Raw genomic sequence first — 25,961 nt, 5'->3', positions numbered from 1 at the left:
GAAAAGGCAGGCAAATGTCACTGAAATGTGAAGAATACAATGTTATAGGCAAACCAGGCACTACAACAAGGCAAAAACGTTGAATACTGTGGATAACAAATTCCATTAACGTGAAATCATTGATTCAAAACTTATTAATCGAATCCAAAATCCGTTAACCGAAATCCCGAAACGCCGGCCTCTGTGGCGGAGTGGCTACGACACAATGTGTCCAGGGTTAGAATCCTGGACGGGTGTTCCTTGTGAGTGTTTCTTCATCAATTTCATCTTATCGTCACTCAACCTCATCTTCGCGATTAACCAAAGATAGCAGAAATTGGAAGTAAAAATAGACCATTAGGATTCAAATCTTTGAATCTATTCCTGCTACAGTGGAAAGAAATTATAAGAATAACAACAATAAAGTCCATTTCAACACCTTATTTATTCATAAAGAAATCATCTTTTCAGGAAGGCTATGCAAGTGTCATTGTTGGCAGTGGTTGATATGTAGCAACGTTAAGGTAACTTTGGAAAGTACTCCGCTGGCAACCCTTTCACTCCGAGACCTGTCACTTTGAAAGTGGCTCCGGCCAGCGGTTCCTTAGACTTGTCGATGTTCTTTGAGGCGGTTGTCACGTAGAGCTCGTCGAAATTGGCGCCACCAAACGCCACAGAAGTAACTTGAGAAGATGGTATTTTGACGGTAGTCAGGAGAGATCCGTTGGTTGGATCAACTCGAAGAACCTATGGAGAGAAACCGTTATCTTCATCTGAACATCATGACATCGCCTGGGCGTCGGCAACACCTACTGTATATGAGCCCGAGCCCACCCAATAATTTATTATTACTATTACTATTATTAATAATAATAATATTTAATAATTATTGTTATTAATAATAAATATTATTATTATCACAATTGTTATCCTGATTCGTAGATTGTTTATTGAAAATAGTAAATAACAGATATTTTTTTAAAACAATAACTGAGGACGCAATTAACAAGTGTTGATTTTCTTGTGTATGTGAGAAGTGGAGTGAGTTTAACAAACACAACTCGTAACACACGAATCAGTTGATGAATGTTTGGGATTGGGTGGATATTAGCGTAATGGGGTTTTGGATTTCTTATTATCATTAAACACCTGATTTTTATGTAAGCAATACAAGCGAAATATGTACATAAATATGTAGAAAAATCGCTGAAATATGTAAAAATATGTAAATATACTGAAATATGTAAAACTATGTAAGTATATTAAAATATCAAATATCCGTATTCTTTCTTATTTCTGTGCTGCCTTTAGGTTCCTGATTTTAAAAAAATGTAATTATACTAAATTAATTCCCAATATTAACATATTTTTAAAAAAATATCTTGAAACAAGGAAATTGTAATGTGCTAAATTACATTGGGAAATTCGTAATCTGATAAACGTCGTCGCCTTGTAATCAAGGGGTCCCGTCTTCGAAATCCGGTGGAGGCACATACGAGGGGTGTTCGTATCCCACTTTAAACTGTAGGTTCCAGTCCCGATTAGCTTTTCTGTGCATACAGTGGGCTAAAAATTCAGAAATCTAAAAGTAATAATGTGAATGAAAACTGTTTCGATTATTGTGTGGCCAGATATTTTTCACAACGAGAGATGCATTCAAATTTCTACAATGCTGAAAATGTTCTGATTGAATAAACAAAATTGTTTGTCAGGCTAAATATAAAATATACATTTAATGTAACAATACATTATTCCTTAAAACAATAAAAAGTTTCGGTACATACCATGTCGAGATGATGTACATTGAACAACTAAATACATTTTGAGAGTTTTTGTTGTTGTTGTTGTTGTATTGTTTTTTGTGAAACCAAAGCTTGCATGTTTGTCCCACAATTATAGCAACTTACTCAACGAAAAGCAGCCAAATACAGCATTTTACATAAAAATATGTGACATGAAATTTACATATATGCTTCCTAACATCGTATTTCGCAGGCATTTAAAATTTTTGCTTCGCTACATACAAAGGTAAAAATATGTGATAAAATAAAATTCTAGACCCTAGTTATCACGTTTATAGACCTGTAGGGGAGTTTGCCTCTTCTGTCCCCATTAATCCGTCTATGCTTAAATATCAAACACTACTCTATGCTAGACTAAACACTAACAGAAACAAGACCAAACTAATTGCTTTTAGGTTAAACTTTAAGCAATATTTGCAAAACAGTCATGAAGTTTGAACCACCTATCAGCTTTTTCAGCTTTCTATCAACTCGGTACTTCATCTTAAGTCCTTAATTAAGGGCATGGATCAGCAGACCCTTCATCATTGTCGTAACTTGGGGCCTAACTTTGGAGGGGCAAGATCGATCTTGGGACTTAACTTTTGAGGGCAGAATCAAACTTGGGACTTAACTATCAGGGGCAGAATTAAACTTGAGACTTTAGGAGCCAGGATCGACAAGTTTTCCATCCCGTTAAATGTCCAGAACTCTTTTGCTAAATAATTTACATTTGCCAAATCATAAAATATACTCTTCAATACTTTGCTACTCAGGTTCCAGGAGGTTAAGAAAAGTATCAGTAATTTTGAAATTTAGTAACCTGAAAATTTGGAAGGGGGGGGGCAAGTGCTCCCCTTGCCCCCGCCAAGTTACGCTTATGCCCTTCACCACCCTTACCTGTCCGCCACCGAAAGTCGCCACCCACAGCTTTCCTTCAGCGTCGATTGCCATTCCATCAGGGACGCCTGGAAGATCATGTTTCTGCAAGTCAAAAGCCGTTCTCCGGTTACCTACAGGATAGAAATATTCCGATTATTTGTATTCTTGCAGAACACCGTGTAGTTTTAAAATAAGACAGTGCTTGTATACAGGGCCAGCCCTATATGCGCCTATAACAACATTTTTTCATGGGACTGAAATAAATTCATTTTTGGTCCTTAGTCTGAATAGGTGTCCTATAAAATCACAATATAAAAATTAGGGCTGATCCGATACCGATGTATTGGTATCGGCCGATACCAGTGGTATCGATATCGGAAAGTATCGGTTGGAATTCTTCTACCGATACCAGCTGATCAGGGGCGGCGCCAAGGGGCGCGAGAGGGTGCTTACGCACCATTTAATTTTCTTCCGCACCCCCCTTCAGCACCCCTGCGTACAACTGAAAACACTATTTTGTCATGTCGTCATATTGAGAGCCGAATGTTAGGTACTGAAGTAATACCGTTATTATTGCAACAGGCAAGCACTGAAAGAGATTCCGATGCACACACTTTCCTGTACTGGAGGCAGGTAGATCAGTGTCCGTTTTTTAATTTCATCACCATTGTTGTTTTGAATATTTCTTCTTTTGTTTCTTCAAGTGGTCTGTTTGGTTTTCGATAATTGCCTGTGAGTTGTGTGTTTTTCTTTTTTGCATTGTTGATAAACGGTTTATTTTCCGCCTGCTTGTTCTTCCTTTCCTCGCACTGAAGCAAAAATTTCAGCTGCTTTCAAAGGTATCACTAGGTCGTGCTCGGGAAATTATTTAATGCGAGTTGTAACGTGAAGGGTAATTTTCTCGTTAATACGTTCTATGAATTTGTTTCACGTAACATAGTAAACGTACCATTTCAGCTTTTTTCAAAAACTGTTCACGAATAAATTTTACAGTTCGTTGGGATAGTGCGGCAGAAGGGATTTTAACAAAGACGAAGTTGCTGTGCACTTCGCGTTTTGTCTTGAAGTGGCAGACGAAAGGTACATATTACTGTACTATGTATTTTGTACCTCCATGGGTTACATTGAATAGGTTCAAAAATTGTTTTTAAAGGCAAGGATAATTTAATTTTGTATTTCACTTCATAGTTCAATAAGACTGCAACGTGTATCTGAATGTTTACACTGTATGACCACTTTCTTGGATTGATTAATTTGGTGTTTTAAGTCCACTTTATGCACAGAACGGCTAATCGGGACTGAACCTACAGTTTAAAGTGGGATCCGAACCACTATGTGCCTCAACCGGGTATCGAACCCGGGACACCTTGATTACAAGGCGACGACGCTACCACTTCGCCATCAGGCAAGCCACTTTCTTGGATTATAAGACTTAATACATATCATCATGGACGTCCAGGGGGAGGGCAACGGGGGGGGGAGGTAAATGGATGTCAATCTAAAGTTATATACTTCACACCAGTGCCGGATCTACAAGCCACAAAACCCCGCAGTGCGGGGGGGGGGGCGGAGACAAGTAAGCCTTTAGGAGGCCCTCGGCCATTGACATAGTAGAGGGTTTGCGTATGTAAAAAAAAAACACAGTTACTCAGGGGAACAGAAACAAATACAATATATAAAAGTAAAGTTCTCTGTGCATATAGCATCGTGCCATGAAGGCACATTAGGGTATGGGGAAGTAGGGCCCCACATACTTTCGATGTATGACATCTTGGAGGTGATATGATCAGCACTACGCTTCGGTCGCCTTTACTCTCTGGGTGGACCCTGGTGCCGCTTTATGTGGGGATAAAGCCGGAAAAATTCCGACCATAGATCACCCACCCTGGGTCTCACGTGTGGCAATCAGATTAGAATCATATTAGGCTAGAATTTCACCAGAAATGCAGTGGTGAAGGTTTCTTCAACCCATCTTTAATCAGGAAAATGTTATGACTACATAATTGTAACAAATGTATAATTTTCCAGGTGTGAGAAAACAGTGTCATATATCACCACGGGCGCCGAAACCAAGGGGGCGGTTCAATCGGGCCTGGGCTCCTCCAGCTCTCGTTTGCCCCCCCCCCCCTCTCATATGGAGCCCAATCTATAACTTTCAACATAGGCTATTACATAACTTTTGTACATAGAACCTTCCCACACAACAGGTGGGAAATTACGCAGAATTCTGCTCTGAAATAAGCAGAATCAATAGTGTTGGAATATTACTCAGTTTGAGTGTCTTGCTTGTGCTAGTCTGTTTACTATTTCAGTATTTCCTTTTTCAAACCGACAATGAACTAAGTAAAACGCGTGGTATATTATGAATGAATATGTGCGAGAATAGAGGAAGAAGCTAGTCCATCGAAAAATAGATACTTTTGTTTCCGTTCGGAAAGTCAAGCAGAAGTTGAAACGGAATATGATAATCAAATTCTCAGACAAAAGTTACATGTAAAGAATTATGTTGTATAATTACATATTACAATTTCATAAAGTTTAACTGAAGTGCATTAGGGCTGAACTTAAGAAAAAACATCCCCGCCCTCAAACAGAAAGAAATCAGTATGTATGCTTTACTTAGCTTTGTCCCCCCCCATGCACATCAGCCCCTTTCCATTTAGAAGTTTTGAGTTGAATTCAATATGGCGGCCACCAATATGAGGGACGTCCGCTTGAAACACACCTAAGCCATGTACAAAGCCTAGATAGCACGTAAGTTAACTGCAAGTTAAATCGACATTCGATTTAACTTGCAGTTAACTTACATGCTATCTGGGATAATTCTTTACTCTTTATAGGGAGTGTTAAGGGACTTTTGAATAACCCTGTAGGCCCTTGTATGTGACATTGCCATGAGATCAAAAGTCATACACACAAATGTGTAGTTATATATATATTGCAACATTCCCCGGTTGTACACCAGTCGTCAGAAAGTTAGTCCCCTACTCCATTTCAGTCAGTAATTTGTTACTCAGAGGCGGCGATTAGGGGTGCAGTTGCCCCCCGCTTTTGCTCATTTTGCTATTTTTGCCCCCGCACTATGCTAAACCTTATCTACCAAGGGAAATTAAACTGTCCTGCCCCCCCCCCCCATCTTGCTCCCTCAGTTTTGAAAGGTTGAATGCGTGTTTCATATTTTCTTTATTTTCAGCATCGAACCCCCTAAATTTCTTTCCGCACCCCCTCAGCACCCCTAGATGATTTATCCTGGCGCCGCCGCTGCAGCTGATACTTCTCGAACATGTTTATCTTTCACGGGGTCCGCAAAAAAACACTAATTATTATGGGTATTATGCACAATTCAAATTTCTTTCCATTTTGCACCAATTTTGAACAAAAAAACTATAAAATCTATTTTATGATTAGTGATTACACTATATCTATTTTCATATTCTGAATACATTCTTGAATATTCTAAGGCAAATTTCTTGGTAAGTTGATGCATATAATTGGGGAAGAATATTTACACACCAATATTGATCAATATTTTGAGCAAATTTTAATTATTGCAATTTCCAAGTATCGGTATCGGTGGGTATCGGCATCGATATCGGTTCAAAGCGGTATCGGCTCAGCTCTAATAAACATTTTTACAATAATAATAAACTATTAATTTATACGTCCCGTGATATTACTTAAAATCAATAAGCAGAACATGTTGAAGGTTAAAACCAAGAATCATGCAAGGCTAATAAAAGTTTATTGTTTCATTTGGGAAATACTAACGAATCCTACACCACTACAGTGTCTCGAATATTTATCGCTTATTTCAAAAAGCTTTGTTCATTACACGACAGATGAAAATATGCATGTATTAAGAATGGCAACTTCAACTACATATTCTCACGTTAATATTTGCCTCATGTACGAATTTTCCTAGTCCTCCAAGGCGTCTTCGCGTTTCGTACCAATTCATGCATATAAACAGTATAATTGGATTGGAATACGCGTCTATCGTCTGGTTTCCAGAAAACCTAAATGAAACGAATAGAATTGAGAATGTACAAAACAAGTTCCTTCGATTCCTGAAACTGAAAAAAGAGGACGTTTACCCCAAGTATACTTCTTATGACACCCTAAAAAACACTACCACGTACAATCCCTATCAGTTTCTTTTCTTACATAAAATTCTAAACAACTCATTAGACTCTTCTCAACTGTTCTCAGAAATCTATTTTTATATACCATATAGTAAGGTAAGACCACGGAGAGAGCTGTACCGATAGCTCTAACAAAATCAGCCAATGCGGCACCCACTCGGAAAATGTTCTACAACGAAATTGACATCATATATGATAAGGTGGACATCTTCCAAAGCTTACGAAAGTTCAAAAGGGAAATCGAAACTTACTTCCAAAACAAGACTTGACGTTATTTAGCAGTTCAGTCATCTTCTGCTTTGTTCAGGTGAAATAATTAATGCTAAGGACCAGTTTTTGCTAGTTACTATCATTATTTCTATACCTCATCATTTATATGTAATATGTGGTTCGTATGTTTTTTCTTGGTTTTCTTGATTTTCTCTGTTACTATTCTTGTCATATCCTGTGTAAGATTTTAACCTCACTTCACAGGTTGCTACTATCTATTCCTTTTACATATTACTTTTTCATATTAATTTTTATATTACTTTAACACATATTATCATATTATAGTACCTTATCGATTCTATTGATTACACACTCTGTGACACAAGCAATGTGATATTACAAGACACTGTAAATGTACATTTGCCTGTAGTGTCATGTCTTTAAATAAATAAATAAATAACTGGGAATGGACCTTATTAATATATACACTTCGAAATTAATTCCTGTAAACAGTTTATAATTGCATGAATCACAGGGAAAAAAACATGTTGGACGAAGCAGAGTTTGAACCCATGAACTATCGGTCTTCAGATGATGAAAAATGACTAGACTTCTCAGCTCGTTACCAGCTACTCTAGATGCCTTCCAAGAAGAAGTGTTTTAAACCGCAGAGCTGTATGGTTTACCAGACGTGTATATAGCACCATGGTATATGGTGAGAACCAGTTTTTTCTGTCTTCCATTGTTCCTATTAGGATGGTACCTAAGGGCGCCCCAGCCCGAGATTTATGGAAAGAGTTAATGTAATTCGAATGGTGAAATTGTAGCGATATTTTACAACAAAAAATATTGTTTTTTGTGACTTACAGGCCGTAAGTTACAGCAACAATTATTATTAGGCGATATTATTATTATTGAAGTAGGGTTACATTTAAGCTTTCAGTCTAATATCTAACTATAAAAAATAGCATCTTGTCCTACACGAATTAATGTTAAGTATCCAGTTATGCAAATATGCATAGATATACCTACTACAGAATATGAAAATTATAAATGTACTTTCTTAAAAAATATAATAATAATAATAAGTAGTAGTAGTAGTAATAGCAATAATAATAATAATAATAATAACAGTAATAATAATAAAGTTTCTATGACTCTGCCCCTTCCCGAGAAAAAATCCTGTGGGCGTCCTTTGACCACATACCTTCCTTCAATATTCTAAATGCTAGTTAAACACACAGGCCCGTAGCCAGGGGGAATCAGCCCCTCTGGAACTGCCGCCAGCTCCCCCTGGCACTGCCATCAGCCCCCTCTGACATTAGGTAAACTATTTTGCATAATTTGTTTGCAGTGAAGAGTTAACATGTAGACAGCTCACAACTTTAAGGATATTCCACAGAATATGAACAGCATCTATTACATTTGCTCATTTTGTTTATGAGCAGAAGTAGCTGCAAGTATTTGGAATATTCTCTAGACTTCAGAAAGTTCTTTCATAGGGGAGCTTCTTTATCTGTACCTTCACTGTCCCTGTTGCGACCTCCCATTTAGACAGAAATCTGTGACTTTGACGTCATCATGCAAATTCCCTCCGCATCTGCGTCAAAGGTCAACAGCTCCAAGGTTTTGGGAACGAAGATAAATTTCATTGCTTCGGCCAGGGGTGGAATATACTGTAGGTACTGTGATTGAATATTGTGCTTTTTGTGGGCAGTGATTGCTGCTACAACTTTTTCAAGCCTTGCCATTGGCTGGAAGCTTATTGGGGTGGTAAATAATCTGTGGTGGTTAGGTTAGGCTAGTTGGGTTTCGTTCTCTTAGAAGAAGAAGAAGACGACGAAAATGGTTGTAGCAGCAATTCCGACCTTTTTGTGTGTGACATAAATCTAAAGCAGCGGTTCTCAAACTTTTTTTCTCGTTGTACCCTTTTGTCACGTAACTAAACGTTTGATGTACCCCCACCATAAGTTCTCTCAGAATAGTGGGTTTTGGGGATTTTTTTTGGCTGCTGATTGGTGGGGCGTTATTTATATGTTGGTGGCGAATTTCTGCAATACAGCATAATGGCATTATGGCTGTATGTGGAAAGATGGTAAACAAATAAGCATTAGTCCTATGTTTATTATTTTACTGGGTGTTCCTACTATTACAATCTTCATGATTAGTTAGAAAAATAAAATTGTGAAACACATGTATGCTATGAGGAATATATAAAACTTTAATTTTCATATATTTTCTCCAGAGCTATTGAAAAATGAAAAGAACAAACATAAGTTTCTTAAAAAAAACTCTCCAGCAAAATTTTCCAGTTTTTATTGAAAATCCTCCAAGTTTCTAGTGAGAAGGATGTGCCTGCAACTTGACAGTTCCTTAATGTGTGGTTTTGCACTTGAAACTTTCTTTGATTCATGAGATTCGGCTACAAATTTAGTCTATTTCGGTATACTTGTTTTATAGATACACCATGTATGAAAAATTGCTCTCACATAAGTAGTCGTGTAGGTATTCTCGATATTTCTCTTCCCAGCTGATTGCGTACCCCCTTCAAGTCGTTCATATACCTCTGGGGGTACGTTTACCACAGTTTGAGAACCACTGAACTAAATTAGTATGAAGTGTGTAAGGGATGATTTCAGTATCAGTCAATTAACACTCCAAGAGATGTTTTAAAAGATGTAGAAAAATGTAGTATTTGTATGATATTTATAAATTTTATATAACCTAATGACCCCCAAACACACACATATTTTACCTAAAATTATAACTGTTATTTTTTTAAAAAAAAATCGACTTGGTTTACAAAGCCCCCTCTGATAACTCGTGAGCCCCCGCCCCCCCCCTGGAGACCAATTCTAGCTACGGGCCTGTAAACACATTAAAAAATTACAGATTAGTTACGAAAGTAAGTCAAGATTTGAATGGTAACTGTTGCAGATTAATAATAATAAAAAAAATAAACAAATCGAGTGATTACAACGCGACATGATTTGCCACTACGCCATTGGGTACGCTCGAGTTTCGGCTGCAAAGACAAAGATGGACACTTACTGATCTCTCCCTTCTCTATGTCATAGTCGAAGGCCTCCACTTTCTTCGTGGGGCTGTCGATGTAGTAGAAGATTTTGTGGTCCAGGCTCCAGGCCAAACCGTTGGAGATGCTGATCTCAGTTAGGTGAGTCTTTACCTTTCTGTCCGACGTGAAAGTGAACAGCGCTCCTCTGTTCGGTGGGATTACATCAACTGGTAATATTGGTCCCATGGTGCCTTTAACAAGAAAGCAAGTGACAACTGAATATCATAGCATAGGAAAAAATTATATCATACAATTAGATTATACCCATGGAGACACTTTCTTATCTCCAGATTCCCCTATTCCTCTCTCTCTCTCTCTCTCTCTCTCTCTCTCTCTCGCCGCTTCCCTCTCCCCTGTTTTTTTATTCCCCTCCCATCTCTCTCTCTCTATACATAATTTTTAATTTTTATACTTCCTCCCCCCCCTCCTTTCTTATCTCTCTCTTTTTTTCGTGTTTCGTAATTATCTCCCTATATCTCTTTCCTTTCTCAGTCTGAGTTTAAGTGTCTTCAAGCTTCCTGATCCAATTATCGTTTTAATTATTTAATTTTAAATGATAAAAATTTGAGTTGTTAAACAGGAATAGAGCAACAGTTGAAACTGACTAAATTACACGATGGGCAAGTTAACAGAATGAAAATAGTACTAAGAAAGCTCACGTGAGGACGCCACCGTGCAGCAGCGGACAGAGCCATCTGTGGCAAAATTAGAAACTACGTGTGCTAAACATCCAAAACTGAAAGGTTATTCGGAGCTGATAACGAAAACGGCGCACACGCCTTAGATTTTAGATAAATCTCGAAACTATTCTGGCGAAAAATCATGAAAATATTTTCTAGATATCAATAATGTAAGATCTTGAGATTACTTCCAAGAAAATCAATATCAATCAATATCATCTTATGTTCAATATTTTAGTTTTTATTATGTTTCACTTGATGAACTCTATCCATTATCATTTCGTTCCGTAGACATATGTTAAAAGCAATTCACACTTTTGGCATAGAGTTCATTGATTAATTAATTAATCGCAATTACCTGCCCAAAGGCGCCCCCTGGGGTCCACTTTTCCATCGTTGAGGTTGTTGTCCGTCTTGTCCTTGTCCACCGTGTGTAGGGACTCCACATTGAAGGGGCCATTCTCCTCCCCATTCCACGTGAGGACTGCAAAATCTCGTGCCTTTGAAATAATGAACTTGTCCTTTGTTCCTTTTACGGGAATTATGAAGGATAACCAAAAACCTGGAATCCACCAAAGCAATGTGGATAAAATTAATGATTCTTATTTGAAAAAAAAAAAAACACTCTTAAAATTGCTTGCATGGTTTCTGGCACCATACACACAGAAACATGTTTTTTATAGAAAGGCTTTTTATAGTAAACGGCCCTGTAAAGTATTTTGAACAGTTTGATCAAAGCAAATAAGAAAATGTATGTAAATATACATTTTTCTGTTTCTGATACTGTATATATGAACAAACTATGAAAATGTTTGTTGAGTGTTTTAATGAATCTATAATAATTTCAGTATATATTCTTCCAGTGAAAATAAAACATTTTGAATGTACTATATAATTGTAACTTAAAATACTTTTAGAGTCTTTGTAGCTGAATTTTGGCAATTATTTAAAATAATAGTTAGTAATATATCAGCTGCCATGTTTATTTACAGTTTAATGATAATTACACTATTTGCGGTTTAACATGATTAGTATTTTATGTATTATTCTACACAAAAATTTTGTTATTTTTGCAAATAAAAATTATTGAATTTTAAATCACAGAAAAATGTAAGTGTGTTTACAGTTTACATACTACAATTCCTCTCGTATGAGCTTCACGCCATCAGTACATATATTTTGTTTCCTTTCCTTTTCTTTCTTAGAGCCATTACACCATTCAATGAATAGAAGATTAATGCACTTTCACGAAATGACGAAAAGTGATTCTGATATCTACAGAATCCTTATGTACATTATTCTATGAATTATTTATTTAAATCTTGATTTAAATCGCGATTTAAATTAACCTGATTTAAATCAATCCACTTTGCACCAAAGTAATGAAATCGCTGTAATTGCTGTAGTGTGGCTTGCATTAGTAAATGTTTGAAAATTAAATATTTGACTTCCCAAACTAAGGCATCAGGTGCAGAATGACAGAAGAAAGTAAGACACAAAAGATGATTACATGTAATATTTCAGATGAATTACCTTTAATGTATACCGTTTTGGACTATATTTGAGCATAATGTTATGTATTTGCTTGTACGTGCGTGTGTATGCATGTGTGTATCAGGGCGAGAATGTGTGTGTGTGTGTGTATCACGTCATGTAAACTCTACTACCTTTTTGCTTATGTGCGTGAAACGGTGAGAATGTGTGTGTGTGTGTTTATAAATTGTATGCTTTTTTACATTCCTCTTTATTTATTTTTATTTTTTATCTTATTATCAAAGCGATGTAAGAAAATATCGAAGTAGATGGTTAAGTGGAAGAAAAGGCACAATAGCCTTAACTTCGGCATGTAGCCTATATAAAGTCGAAAATGTTTGCTTTAATCTTGTTTTAATTTCACAGACAGTTTTGCGGGAGCGGGAGGTACAGGGGTACATTATGGCCCAAAATTTTAGTAGGCAGGGGTAGAGTACCCCCTAAATCCGTTGATCTAAATTGTCCCACTAGAACCATCCCTTCTCTAATAATTTGACACAGGAACGAACTCCTTGAGGTTCCGTGGACAACAATTAAACTAACAATAAATGAAATGGAAGGGAAAAAACAACAACAACAGGTAGGCCTAAGTCAATTTTCTGTCGTAAGCGAGGTAGTAGTGTCATTTCCTGCCGTGCTGACGCTGTGCTGGACTTTATAACATGCTTTCTATCGTTTCACATGTTTGACACTTCTATTCATCAGAGCATATGTTTTTTTGTACCTTTTTCATTTACATATAGAGTAACGTTTTGCAAATTAAAAGTTCAATTGTCTGGAGTTTGGCGAATTGACTTCCCTGTTTTTTCCCCCTGGTCTTTCAAATGAGCTGCATAATTATATAAACTATAAAGGAATGGGCATGTGAATATATAAATAAAGGCGTACATACAAATTAGAGTTCAAGAATAACCAGGTGAAAAATAGCAAATATAATAAAATGAATGCCATCAATTATTATTTTACCTGTATTTATCTTAGTATGCTTTCCAGATGCAGGTTCGTACCTATGGAAGACTTGTCCAGGAACATCTGTGAAGTACAGGGCCTGGGCCTCGTGGTCCCAGTGTGGGGCCTCTCCCAAGAGGCAATCTTTTATTATCGGCGTGACTTGCGGAGAAGAAGACATGCTGTGAATTGACATAAAGATGGTAATTATTATATAGTGCGATCTCTGGAAATAGAGAGTAAATGTTAACGCGATGGCATGTATCAGTTACTATATCAATTAATGGTATAAGTAATTAACTAACTCTCTAGCCTTCTTAAACCCGAAGGTTTATGGCTGCAGCAACACAGGCCTTCCATCTGTCCAAATCCTGGGCGAGATCAATCCAATCTTTTCCATCCCTACCGATTTCCTTTAGGTCCACCTCAACGTTATCCCTCCAACTTCGTCTTGGCCTTCCTACAGACCTCTTACCATCAGGTTTCCCAACAAGAATCCTGTAAACTCCTCTTTCCTCTCCCATTCGTGCCACATGGCCTGCCCACCTAAGTCTTCTTGATTTAATTATTCTAATAATATCTGGACATGAATACAAATTATGGAAGTTCTAAATTATGTAACCTTCTCCACTCACCTCTCTCCTCATCCCTGTTAAGTCCGAATATTTTTTCTAGGGATTTTATTTTCAAATAATCTTAATTTATGTTCCTCTTTCAATGTAAGGGACCAAGTTTCGCATCCATATAAATACTACAGGCAAAATTACTGTCTTGTATATTTTAACGTTTAATTTCTTAGATATTATACGAAAAGATAAAAGTTTATGAAGAGAAAAGGAACACGCATTTCCTGAATTAAGCCTGCTGTTTTCTCCTCTTTATTAATGGTATAACTGTAACTAATTACTTTTAGAAGTAAATAACTGTACTTCAGTTATTTTTTCAGGTAAGGAATAACAATATTTAGACCGAAGCTAAACGAGACAAGCGGATTTCACATCGAGAGGAGAACCGAAACTAGGGCCCCATCCAGTCTGTAAAAAAGCATTCTCTGCGCATGCGCTACCAACAGTCCGATTGTTTGAATGAAATTAGGTTATTTTATGTCGCTTTTATGCCACTTTTGGCTAATCCCGATGATGAAATTTAGGTATAAAGGGGCACTCACAACGCGGTACGGAGGTCGATCACAGTCCGAGACGGTCAATGCACGATAATGAAGAAACGGCCCAGTCCGAGCGACACGTGAAAAGTTTCGAAAAGTAGCATTTATTTCTGAAGATTTGTTTTCAAGCTATACGTGTTGCTCGTCCCTTGCCTGTTGCATGCCTGCTCAGCCTGAAAACTTCCTTACAGTTACTTTTAGCACAGATAAACGTATTATACGTTTATCTGTGCCTTTATCATATTTTGTCAAAAGACAAATGAGATTGTATTCATGCTTTACCCAAAGGGTAGTTCAGGCAGAATTCGTAGTTCTCACGAATACACGAAAGTGACGAGAGCACCGAGGTATACTATATATATAACACCAGCCACTACCTTCCATGCCACTATTGAATTGAAGAGAACTTTTCAGAATTCGCAAGGTCTGCATGCCAAACCGACGAGAACATCCTCCCGCTGCAATGTGTCCTTCTTGTATCTGTCTTGTAATATATACTAATCATTCAACATTCTCCTGCACGGTTAGACATCGTTCTCAACAAGTTCCCTTAATCTGTCCACAGCTGAACTTAATTCGCTTTCAATGTCGAGTATAAACATAAAATATCATTGCCAGCGATTGATTTTAAAATATCCCCCAATACTCGTTCTGATAAATTATTATCATGGCCAGGTCTCATTCTTCACCACGTTTCGAAGTGAAACGGATGAGGGAAGTCAGCATATCTCCACCACGTATCGTAGCCCAAGCGGCTCGGAACTCACTCTCACAATGACTGCGACTGAGGTACGAACCCGTCCAAATCAAAATATAATATGTCTGTAGGCCTATATCACAGTGTGATTGAGAATGGCAGCTTAAGTCACCAGGGAAGATGGGACTTACCTTGTCCTAAGCTTATAACAATTCAGCTTAATTTTTATGTTTGAACCGAACTATGGATAGTTTCCACAAAACAGGAACGTACACGTTCAACTAAACAAAATAATTACCTTCTCCCAGTCAACTTTGCAAATTTGCAGGCTCCAGCACTTACGGTGAGAGCAACGGACTTCTTCATCTTTCTCTGCCTCGCCCTTGAGTGATATTTCAGGCCATGGGACACATGGCAGCATAAGCGTTACAGAGCAAACACATTAGGCAAACTCGAACGTGTTTACGATCCAGGTTTACACCCAGTTATGGAACGATCTCACCTCAAATATCACTGCATGTATTATTCACACCGTGCAGTTTATCGTCATACCTTATGAGTGCTCTCTGCAAATATCAACGGGAATCAGCTTGCATGTAAAGCAACTCCACCCAGAATGTTTGCTGCGGGATTCTGCAACCATATTAGTGCATCTATTATTAGGTTGATTACCATGCCAGGTTTCGGAAACCAAAATGTGTTATTAGTTTTATCAAATTCCGAAATCGGAATTAATATTTGGCAGTCTGAACAAAAAGGGAATGACTTCTAGTCGCTAGAAAAAAATAATTATAAGAGAAAAGCGGGAGGGGGGGGGGGCAGTATGGCAAACTAAAAGAATTTGGTTCTGCTGAACAAATATTTAGTGATCAGAAACTAATTTTGGGCATTCCACACAAACTTTTTTCCCTCTGTGCGTCAGTGGCGTGCCCAGGATTTTCGAAAGGGAGGGGTTAGGAACACTTTTTTTGGTAGTCTGCCCTCATTTTGCCATCTTTTCCTACATTTGATGTTCTTTTTTTTAGGAATGCTGGGCCAAAGGGGGTGGGCACGCCACTGCTGTGCGTATATAGCTCTATGGCCTCCCCGATGGCGTATTGGTAAGGCTTGTAATTAAGGGTCCCGGGTTCGATCGCTGATGGAGGCACATTCGGATCCCACTTTAAACTGTAGGTCCAGTCCCAATTAGCCTATTTGTGTTAAAGTGAAATTAAAAATATTTTTCACCTCGAATTTATATTTAAAGTAGTTTCTTGCAGTGAATTTGGTCACCACTATGGTAAATGAATTGTCCATCAATGGAGAAATAATGCTCAGTTCTTATTGCAGTAGCTTTTTCAACTTTTCTGTATTAAGGCTACGATTTACTTTAATGTATATTTTAATAATATAAACATAATATCTAGATTTATTGAATTAAGCGCAATGAGAAAAGATATATAATTGTTTGAGTGCGCTAGGGTCATGAGGAAAGCCTGCATTCAGCGCGCTCGTTAATTTCACTTGCAAGCTCGTGTCGCCTCGGTCTATTGTTCAAGCATGTGCGATGAATGCTTTCTTTTAAACAGGAGGGGCACGTGTTTGTCTCATTCTGATGATGCCACTGTTCGGTGCATGAGCGAAATTTCTTGCCTTAGGAGTTTATGGAACAATATGTTTCCCATTCTTATTCAATATTTTGTTTGTTAAGCAGAGAACAAAATTATTGAACTAAAAACTTGTCCAGATGAAACTTCTGGATCAATTTCAAGTTACGGCAATTGCTGAGTCATGATGCAGATGTTGAGAGAGTACTTTCATTACCATTAGTACAAAGGACTCATGAGAGAAATACATTTTTCATATAGTCTGTAAAACGTTTGGTACTGGTTCAATATATTCTCAGAGAGTTTAACGACAGATTAGGTGCGGTTTAACTGTTCAGTCTCTCAGAAATATATTCAGACTAAACCTGAAATTTTGAGAAAAATTAGCTTCTCTGAGAAGTACCAGTTAAAACATGTAGTAAGAAGTTGTTTAGTATTGATTACAAATTTGGGAATTTAGCATATTAAGAATTCATTAAGAAATCTTTTTTAGTATTTTTAACTGAAAAGTATCAATTTTAAATTATTTTCTAACTTCTTCTAGAAATGTGTATTATTTGTTTCGTTTTGCGTCCTACATTTTGGCTTTAAGTCCTACATTTTGGGACATTATGTCCTACATTTCCCTTATAGCGATCTGCTCTGTCTGTCTGTCTCTCTATCTTTCTGTTACCTACTCTCTATTTTCTTTGCTGTTCCTACCTTACTTCCTTCTTTCTGTTTCTTATGCTTCTCACTAGCTTGCTATAGCAATTCTACCTGTTTCTCATTTTGCCCCCTTTCGCGACTGCCCCTTTCCGTTATTATTTCATTAGCAATCATTATTGCATTTTTATATTTTGCTTATTCCGTTTTACGCTGATTCATTTAGCAGTTAATCCTTCTCAATTGTTCCGTTCGTGCCTATTTGAATTTTTTCCGTTTCAAATTTGTTCGGTAATTTGTTCCACTGTTGTTTCTTTCCACGGTTATTGTAGGCTTTTGATTTCCTAAAGTAATGACGTGCATTTTTGTTTCGTTAGAGAGCCAATTTATTTAAAACGTATTGTGCATCCTTTTTAACATCTTCAGGCTAATCTCAACGATGAGAACGAAAAGAAGAAATAGAGCAATCACCATCGGAATTGAACCAGGAACCCTTTGTGTCTTAATATTTTTACCTCAAAGGTGATACTTGAAACAGCTGACTTTGGTGATTTTTTAATATAGTTTCCAACACTGTTCAAGAGGTACAACAGACCATTCGATAAATGTATCAAGTTGCATGTAATCCTGACAGAGACACACACTCCTAGACATAGTAGGTATAAAAAATAAATTTACATTTTCGCTATCTGCCGCCGGCCCCTTCGTTTGAAATTATATCAGCGACACTATGCAGTTTACTGTGATCTCAGACTTTCAATTGTTCGCGCAGTGTAACGTTTCGGACCAGCTTGTATCCGCTCCACGTTCAGCCAATGCCTGGGTCAAATTGTCTTCCATTACGTTAGACGTGTGACAGATAAAAGAAGAAAATATGTAAAAACCACCACCATAATCTTCCCTGTAAAAACACCTACCTGTTATTACGACTTAGTGAGATACCAAAATATGAAAATATCGATTCTTCCGCTACGAGGCAAGGCCAGTCAACAACTGAACATCTTCAGTTCGGTACAGCCGGAAAAAAAACACAAATCTCAACAAGGGACAGTGTTGCCACACCTAATCTCAAAATGTTACTTAATACGACTTGATTACTTACTAAAGCATTCAAATCAGTAATATCGTCAGAGAAATAAGCAAGTGGTAATTAGGAGAGGAGTTGTGCGCGAAGGTTTACGTGAGAATAGTAAAATCTCTCCCAATATTTTTTTTTTTTTGTAATAGAGCACGTTCCAAACCAGATATAGCAGCAGGAAGAAATCGATTTGTTTCACCATTTTTCAGGAAATAAACTGAGACGTATAATTGTAAAGAAATTTCAACAACTTGAGTGAACATGAGAGTAAAAATGAATCCACTTCGAAAACAGTTGCATATTCCTTGAAAAGGCGAAAATATGCTGAATGTGGCCGAAAATCTATCAAAGTATGCTCTATCACGTAGAAATGGCCAAATATGTTCGTAAAAAGCACCTTAATTTAATTGGTTTCTACGTAATATGAATTTCTATATACAGTCCCGTGCAAATTAATCGGAACAAGAATTTTTTATGCATGATAGAGTCTCAAACTTGACTATAGTTTCATGATGATGAATCTATGACAAATCGTGTAATACAAATTATATAACAGAAAGAAGAACATGTTAACTATTAAGAAATATTACGAATATGTAATTTATTGTTTCTGAATAGCATAATTGATGAATTAGGGTATAAGTACAAAAACATACATAACATGTGCAGTTATTGTCGTATTTCAATTAATTCGCACGGGACTGTACGTGTGTGTGAATTTGCCCACTAATAAATGTATGAACGTTGAGAAAATATTTCAAATAAAGTAGGCCAATCAGAAATGAGCTCTACAGTCCCGTGCAAATGAATTGAAATATTACAATAACTACACACGTTATGTTTTTTTTTGTACTTATACCCTAATTCATCTATTACACTATTCAGAAACAATAAATTACATATTCGTAACATTTCTTAGTTAATTGCTAATATGTTCTTCTTTCTGTTGTATAATTTGTATTACACGATTTGTCATAGATTCATCGTCATGAAACCATAGTCAAGTTTGAGACTCTATCATGAATAAAAATATCTTGTTCCGATTAATTCGCACGGGACTGTATTTAGGGAACACATCACCCTTACCAAAAAAAAAAAAAATATATGCTAAGTCATGAAAATCCTAGCCCTAATTATGACAAAGGCCTCTCCGATGGCGTAATGGTAACGTCGTCCCCTGTAATCAAGGGATACCGGGTCTAATACCTGGTGGAGGCACATGGAAGTTTGTATTCCACTTTAAACTGTAGGTTCAGTCTCTATTAGCCTATCTGTGCATAAAGTGGATTTAAAACAAAAATTGTCAAGCTTTTTATGACAATTATGGCCCAGTAAGAACTCTTCTCTCCAAAATTTTCCCGTGACACTTTTATTAATTAATATAAAGAACTGAGATTAATATGGGGTCTTCGAAGAAAGGTTTCAAAGTGTCTTGGAAAAAAGTGTACCCTCTTTAATCTAACCTGGAAAATTTTGTACCGTCCTCACTACGTATTCTGCATTTATTTTCTTTAAGATATAATGTTTAAATAAGATGAGAAAAATTTCTGAGGTTTGAAACACTGATGACCCATTACATTATCTACCTGTTTATCTTTTTTTTTCGTTCTATGATGGAACAAAAAAAAGCAGCCTTGAATATTTGTTTTTGAAGCACTTGAATGATAATAATGTTACATAACTGTCACGATTAGAACACTCGGTTGACTGACGTTGAAATGCATGCACTGCACTCAACTTCTAGAAAGAAAACGCTAGTGTTATCTCGACACCCTGATAAGAGATCGATGACATGCGATTTCTCAATGCGTTTGCTTAAGAAAATCGCCAATTCATCTTGATTATCAAGGATGAGACATTTCTTCACAACTTTTCTTCTTCTTCACTTGACCCCGCCAAGTGTCGGTAAATATAGTCCCCCAAAACTTAATGTTGAATCCCTCCACTACAGAAATCCCTTGACAATCTAAGATTTAACACTGATAAGCGAGAGCTGTATATCACCTAAAACAATTAATACTCAACCCCCTCCCCACCACCACCACCAGCACCAAAATTTCCATGCCATTTTTAGTCTTACTGTTGATACTGAAGAGCGGATATTGCTACAGCTCCAAAACATTAACTCAATCCCTGCATTAGAATTCCTGTACAAGCCTAAGAGGTAAAAGTGATATTCAATACCCCCCCCCCCCAGTCTCTCACCTAACTAAAATTACCATGATAATCTAAGACTTAACGCTGATATTCAAGAGTTGTACAATCCCACCCATAAGTATAATATTCAATCCCCCCACCAGAACTCACTTGACAAATTAAAGCTTAACCGTTTCACCCCCAGGCACATCACGTATGATGTGTTGACAGAATAACCAGCCGGCGTGTGAAACAGTGGCGCCCCTTATGACCATATACGGAAAAAAGCAACGAGCGTTTGTTGTGCCTATTTGTTCAGAGTTAACGAAGAAGGACGCTTGATTTCTTTCATTCCGAAAATGGATTCTTTTAGTGATTCTAGTGATTCAGACTATATTTCGGATAATTCTGGAGCTTCTACAACATCTGACGTATCTTCGGAATCTATTTCGGAAGATAAAGAAGACATACCATTATCATTTGATGGGTGGAAAGTTATACCACATCCAATTGAAGACACTTTTTCAGTGTAACATGAAGATTTTTAAAAACTGAGTATGATTTTCACCCTGCTATTGACTGGAATGAGTTTCAGTCTCCTCTACAGTCTCTGCTTTGAAGCATTTGTAGACAATAAAGTGATATCAAGTTTATGTGAGTGGACGAACGAGTGTGCAGGTATGTACTTCAATGAAAATTTGTGAACAAACTTTACTTTGCATGGTCTGAAGTAGAAAGAGGTACCGAATGGTGAAATGTATGTTTTTTTTTCTTTGCTATTGGTGATGGGTATAAACCGCATTCCTGAGATAAAAGACTACTGGTCCAAAGACACGTGTTTTGGTGGTTCAGGAATTCAGAAAAGTGCATGCTACTGGTAGATCCAGGTGAAACAGTAGCAATTGATGAATCATTGCTTTTACATAAAGGAAGGCTTCATTTCCGGCAATACGTTAAGACAAAGAGGGCTCGATTTGGCATAAAACTGTTCAGTTCTTGCTCCAGCAATGCAGAATTATGTGGATGCACGTATAATTTTCCCATTTACATAGGTAAAGACTTATATGAACTGAATCATATTTCAGGGACACATAATCTCTCGATTTCAGAGGATTGTTGTTTTTCTCGCAAAAAAAACATTCTTGAACAAGGTCGGGAAATAGTAGTTGATAACTGGTATTTGTCCTCTAGACCAGGGGTTTGCAGCCCGCGATGCCTTTCTTTGCGGCTCGCGAAGACAGTTTGCAAAATACATTAATTTTATGTATTTTTATTAAAATATGTTCTATTTTTACTGAAGGAACGGGAGCTATGTGAAGATAGAAAATATCACAGGTAGAATTGATTTTGCAGTCAATAATGATCATCAGAAGAATCTAAAGTGACGTAACTTTCTCTTCACACCATGCATTCCACCCCTTCGCTATGCGGAACGGCTCACCCGCTTCCGCCAAGGCTTCACTGTTTGTGTTTAGAAACAAACTGCAGAGCGGCGCTATAGAGATCTGTTTTACTACGCACGAAGTACGAAGAGATTTCCAGTGTTCCAAATCGGATTGTACTGTGACTGATTGTTAAAGTTTGTGCAAATATCGAAATTAGCAATATCTCCAAAAAACGTAAGATTGAAAATGAAAATAGAACCTATCAAGAAAAAGACTACCTCGTTACAAACAACATTGGAAAGCTGCAGTGTTTGGTGTGTTTGCAAATTATTTCAGTGCTCAAGGAATATAACGCGAAGAGACAGTATACAACTAAGCATGAAGAAAGATACGGAAAATATGAAGGAAAGTCTAGGAATTTGCTAATTGTGGACCTGAAGATGAAAGTCAAACAGCAGACAGGTATGTTTAGCAGCATTACAAAGGGGCAAATGTCAGCCCTATATGCTTCTTATGCAGTTTCACTTGAACTTGCTAAGGCAAAGAAACCTTTTTCTGATGGAAACGTGAAAAGGTGCGTAATTGAAATGGCAAAGGCTTTCAGGGACGCTAGCGTTGCTAGCAAATTTTAATCAGTGTCACTTTCTAACCAGACTACAAAGACGGGTTACGGATATGGGAGAACAAGGAACAGAAAAATGTATAACATGATTAAAAGTAGTTCCTATTTTTCGTTGTGTCTGGATGATAGTACAGATCATCTCTTGATATTTATACGTATAACACAGGACGATTTTTCTACAAAAGAAGAATTATTTGACCTCTGTTCTCTTCAGGGAACCACTTAAGGGAAGGACATATATGACGCGGTAAAAAAATCGGTAGATAAGATCGGAGGTTTTGATAAGTGTTCATGCATTGTAACAGGTGTAGCAAAATCGATGACAGGAGAAAAATCTGGATTTGTAGGATTGCTTAAGGAAAGTGGAGTAAATTGTCCAGCATTGCATTGCATTGCATGGGAAATCAGTGAAACTAAATGAAGTATTTAAAACAGCTATACAAATAATAAACAAGATTCGAGGGGGGAACAGAGCCCTTCCACATAGAAAGTTACGAGAGTTTTTTGAGGGTAAGGAGGCAGAATATGACGACTTACTTCTTCTTAACCATGTGAGGTGGTTGAGCGCAGGAAAGTGCCTTCAGAGATTTTTTTGCAATAAGGAATTAAATCCATGGGTTCCTTGAACAGTTTGCCTCATCGGACGCAAGACAACTGGAACAGTTTCAGAGTATGGACTTCCTTAAACAACTGGCGTTTCTAGCAGATATCACAGGTCATCTGAACGAACTGAACTTGAAACTGCAGAGACGAAACCAGCAGATGTCAGATTTAATGAGAAGCATAAATGCGTTTCGTAATAAACAGAAGATTTTCAAAGTTACTTTGGAGAAGAATAATCTGGTCCATTTTTCAAGCTGTCGGAGGTTAGCAGAAGATGAAGAAACACTGGGCTTTTCAGAATTCAGTGCAAATATTAAAGAAATAATGGATGAGTTTGACTTCAGATTTAAAGATTTTGAAGAACTTAAAAGCAGCATCCTCTTGGCGTTAACATCGAAGAACAAGAAGCTTCTCTCCAACTTGAATTGCGTGATTTGCAAGGCGATGTGTTCCTTCAAACCAGGCTAGAAAAGGGGCCAGGGTTTTTCAAACACCTATCAAAAAAACGCTTTCCAAACCTTCGTAGTTTTGGGCATGAATGACATCGATGTTCGGCAGCACATACACGTGTGAAATGTTTTTTTCTTGAATGAAGTTCATCAAGAACCGCTACAGAAGCCGACTGGCAGATTCTTCACTGCTTCACCTTCTAAAACTTTCAAATACAGAAATTGAAGTGGACATTCCAACTTTAATAAAATAAGCAGATCGGCCTCAAATTTCACATTGAACACTTACTATGAAGGATTCTTATTTGTATGGTATGTTTTTAATTTCTTTCAATTCATCCATAAGTATTGAGTTTTTGTGAAATAAATTGTAATTATACAATTTTGATTTGTGATTCCATTGTCTTTATTGCCTCATTTTAGAAATTTAGTTCATGCGAAAGTACTACATTTTCAGTTCAGTACTTACAATTTTTGTAATTTTTAATCCCCCCTCCCAAAAAATGCGGCCCGCCAATCAACTGCTAGTTATAATTTTGGCTCTCGGACCTTTTAAAGTTGGAAACCACTGCTCTAGACTAGCAGAATTTCTGAAATCAAAGAATACATATGTAACAGGAACAATTAGGACCAAACGAGGAGTTCCACGGGAACTATGTAACTTGCCTCTGAATCACTATGATTCTTGTTTTGTGAGAAAGGGAAATTTATTTAACTGCCACTACAAAGACAAGCGTGATGTTTATATCTTGTCAACAAAACACAAAGCAAATTTGTCAGAACGTGAAAAGTATGTTTCTAGAGGGGTTATGTACCCATTCAAGAAACCGCACGTCATAGAACACTACAATAAAAACATGGGTGCGGTGGACATCATAGATCAGCTGATTGAACCATATTGATGTACTAGGAAGAACTATTCGTGATTCAAAAAACTTGGCTTTCATTTGATCCAACGCATGATTCTGAATGCCAGGGTTTTGTAGAAAGTAAGTTTCCTCCATTTTAGTAAAGAATTGTACAAGCAACTTCTGGAAAAACATTCTCCAGGTTATGCAGTAATAACAAATACATTGTGTTCAAATAGACCAACAAAAACAGCATTACACATGACGACTGATCTTCTCAAGCGTGGCACTTCACGCAGGCAACAGAAAGAATGCAGAATGTGCAGATCATTACTTGGCAAGCGAAAGATGACCGTGAAGTGCTGTGTAACTTGCAGTCATGTACCTGGTTTATGCTCACCAGAACGCTTTGCTAAGCACCATAAGGACAAGAAGAAGTAGAAAGATTCCATTTGGACCTGCTGTACTACTATGTACTTGTTATATGTATTATGTTTATTATGTTATCCATATAACAATGTAAAATTTACAAAATTTGTAGCTACAAGTGAATAAAGACACAATATGTAATACAATGTATTTATTTTATGTATATTTTAGTACATATTATTATTACATTATGTACTATTATATAACGCAGTATATTAATAAAAAATAAATACTAAAAATCATATTATCGTTATCACTGAATATTACACAAAGTTCAAGAAAAAACAAAGAATTAGAGAATGGACAAGAATAAGTAGGAAGTTTTCATCTGGACTTTCGGTACTACTCTGTACTTCATTTATGTATACTAATATGTATTTGTTTATGTATTATATGTATTATGTTATGCATATCCATATAACAATGTAATATTTACAAAATTTGTAGCTGCGAGTGAATAACGACGCAATACATAATACAATATATCTTATATATAATGTTTATTATGTATTGTTATTACGTTATGTACTATTACATAACACAGTATATAAAAATAAAAACATATTATAGTTATCACTGAACTTCCTACAAAGTTCAAAGAAATACAATATTAATTGGGATGAAGATTCAGGTAATATTTGTTATGGAATATTAAATGATTTTATTATTGAAGATTTTACATTAGAACTTGGGATGTCGAGGGTTTTCACGTTTCTCTGTCTGGGGATGAAAGAATGTGTAAGAGCTGGATATTCACCCCCTCCCCCCAAAATAATACTTATTAGCCTACATGGTAGTGTACTATTTTGCTATTTATGTAGATGCTTAAATGATAACGTTAGTTGAACTTCCGTCCAATACTGTGTTTATTCAGTCAAATTTGCATGACAAAAAATCACCCCTAAAAGTTGGGTGAACACAATATGTCCACAAACCCGTCTGACTGGAAATTGTTAGACCGGAGAGGAGCACATCTGCAAATTCGATTGCAAATTAAAGATAACAAGGTTGAGGGGCAAAAAATAATACTTTAAGACGACATTAGTTTTCCTATTAAATTAACATGTAAGTGCTGTTTCATTTCCGA

At 36.9% G+C, this 25,961-nt stretch overlaps 1 protein-coding gene across 2 annotated transcripts; it reads right to left on the bottom strand.

Moving 5' to 3' along the window:
• Window positions 1-411: 411 nt before the first annotated feature.
• Window positions 412-18,356, bottom strand: LOC145983595 (regucalcin-like). 2 transcript variants are annotated; one of them, XM_083116663.1, is made up of 6 exons: window positions 18,242-18,356; window positions 13,250-13,413; window positions 11,109-11,312; window positions 10,046-10,261; window positions 2,661-2,773; window positions 412-726 (listed from the first exon to the last, which is right to left on the bottom strand). In XM_083116663.1, the coding sequence occupies exons 2-6, from the start codon at window positions 13,410-13,412 to the stop codon at window positions 499-501; spliced, it is 924 nt and encodes a 307-aa protein (XP_082972789.1). In that variant the 5' UTR covers window position 13,413; window positions 18,242-18,356; the 3' UTR covers window positions 412-498. The 2 variants fall into 2 exon arrangements, with proteins under 2 accessions (XP_082972789.1, XP_082972788.1); XM_083116662.1 differs by lacking the exon at window positions 18,242-18,356 and adding an exon at window positions 15,392-15,474.
• Window positions 18,357-25,961: the final 7,605 nt, after the last annotated feature.

Source organism: Lepisma saccharinum, chromosome 1 (genome assembly GCF_977018435.1).
Source record: "Lepisma saccharinum chromosome 1, izLepSacc3.1, whole genome shotgun sequence".
Classification (NCBI taxonomy): domain Eukaryota; kingdom Metazoa; phylum Arthropoda; class Insecta; order Zygentoma; family Lepismatidae; genus Lepisma; species Lepisma saccharinum.
Note: the sequence above shows the minus strand (reverse complement) of the source record. Positions and strands in the feature narration are given on the sequence as shown.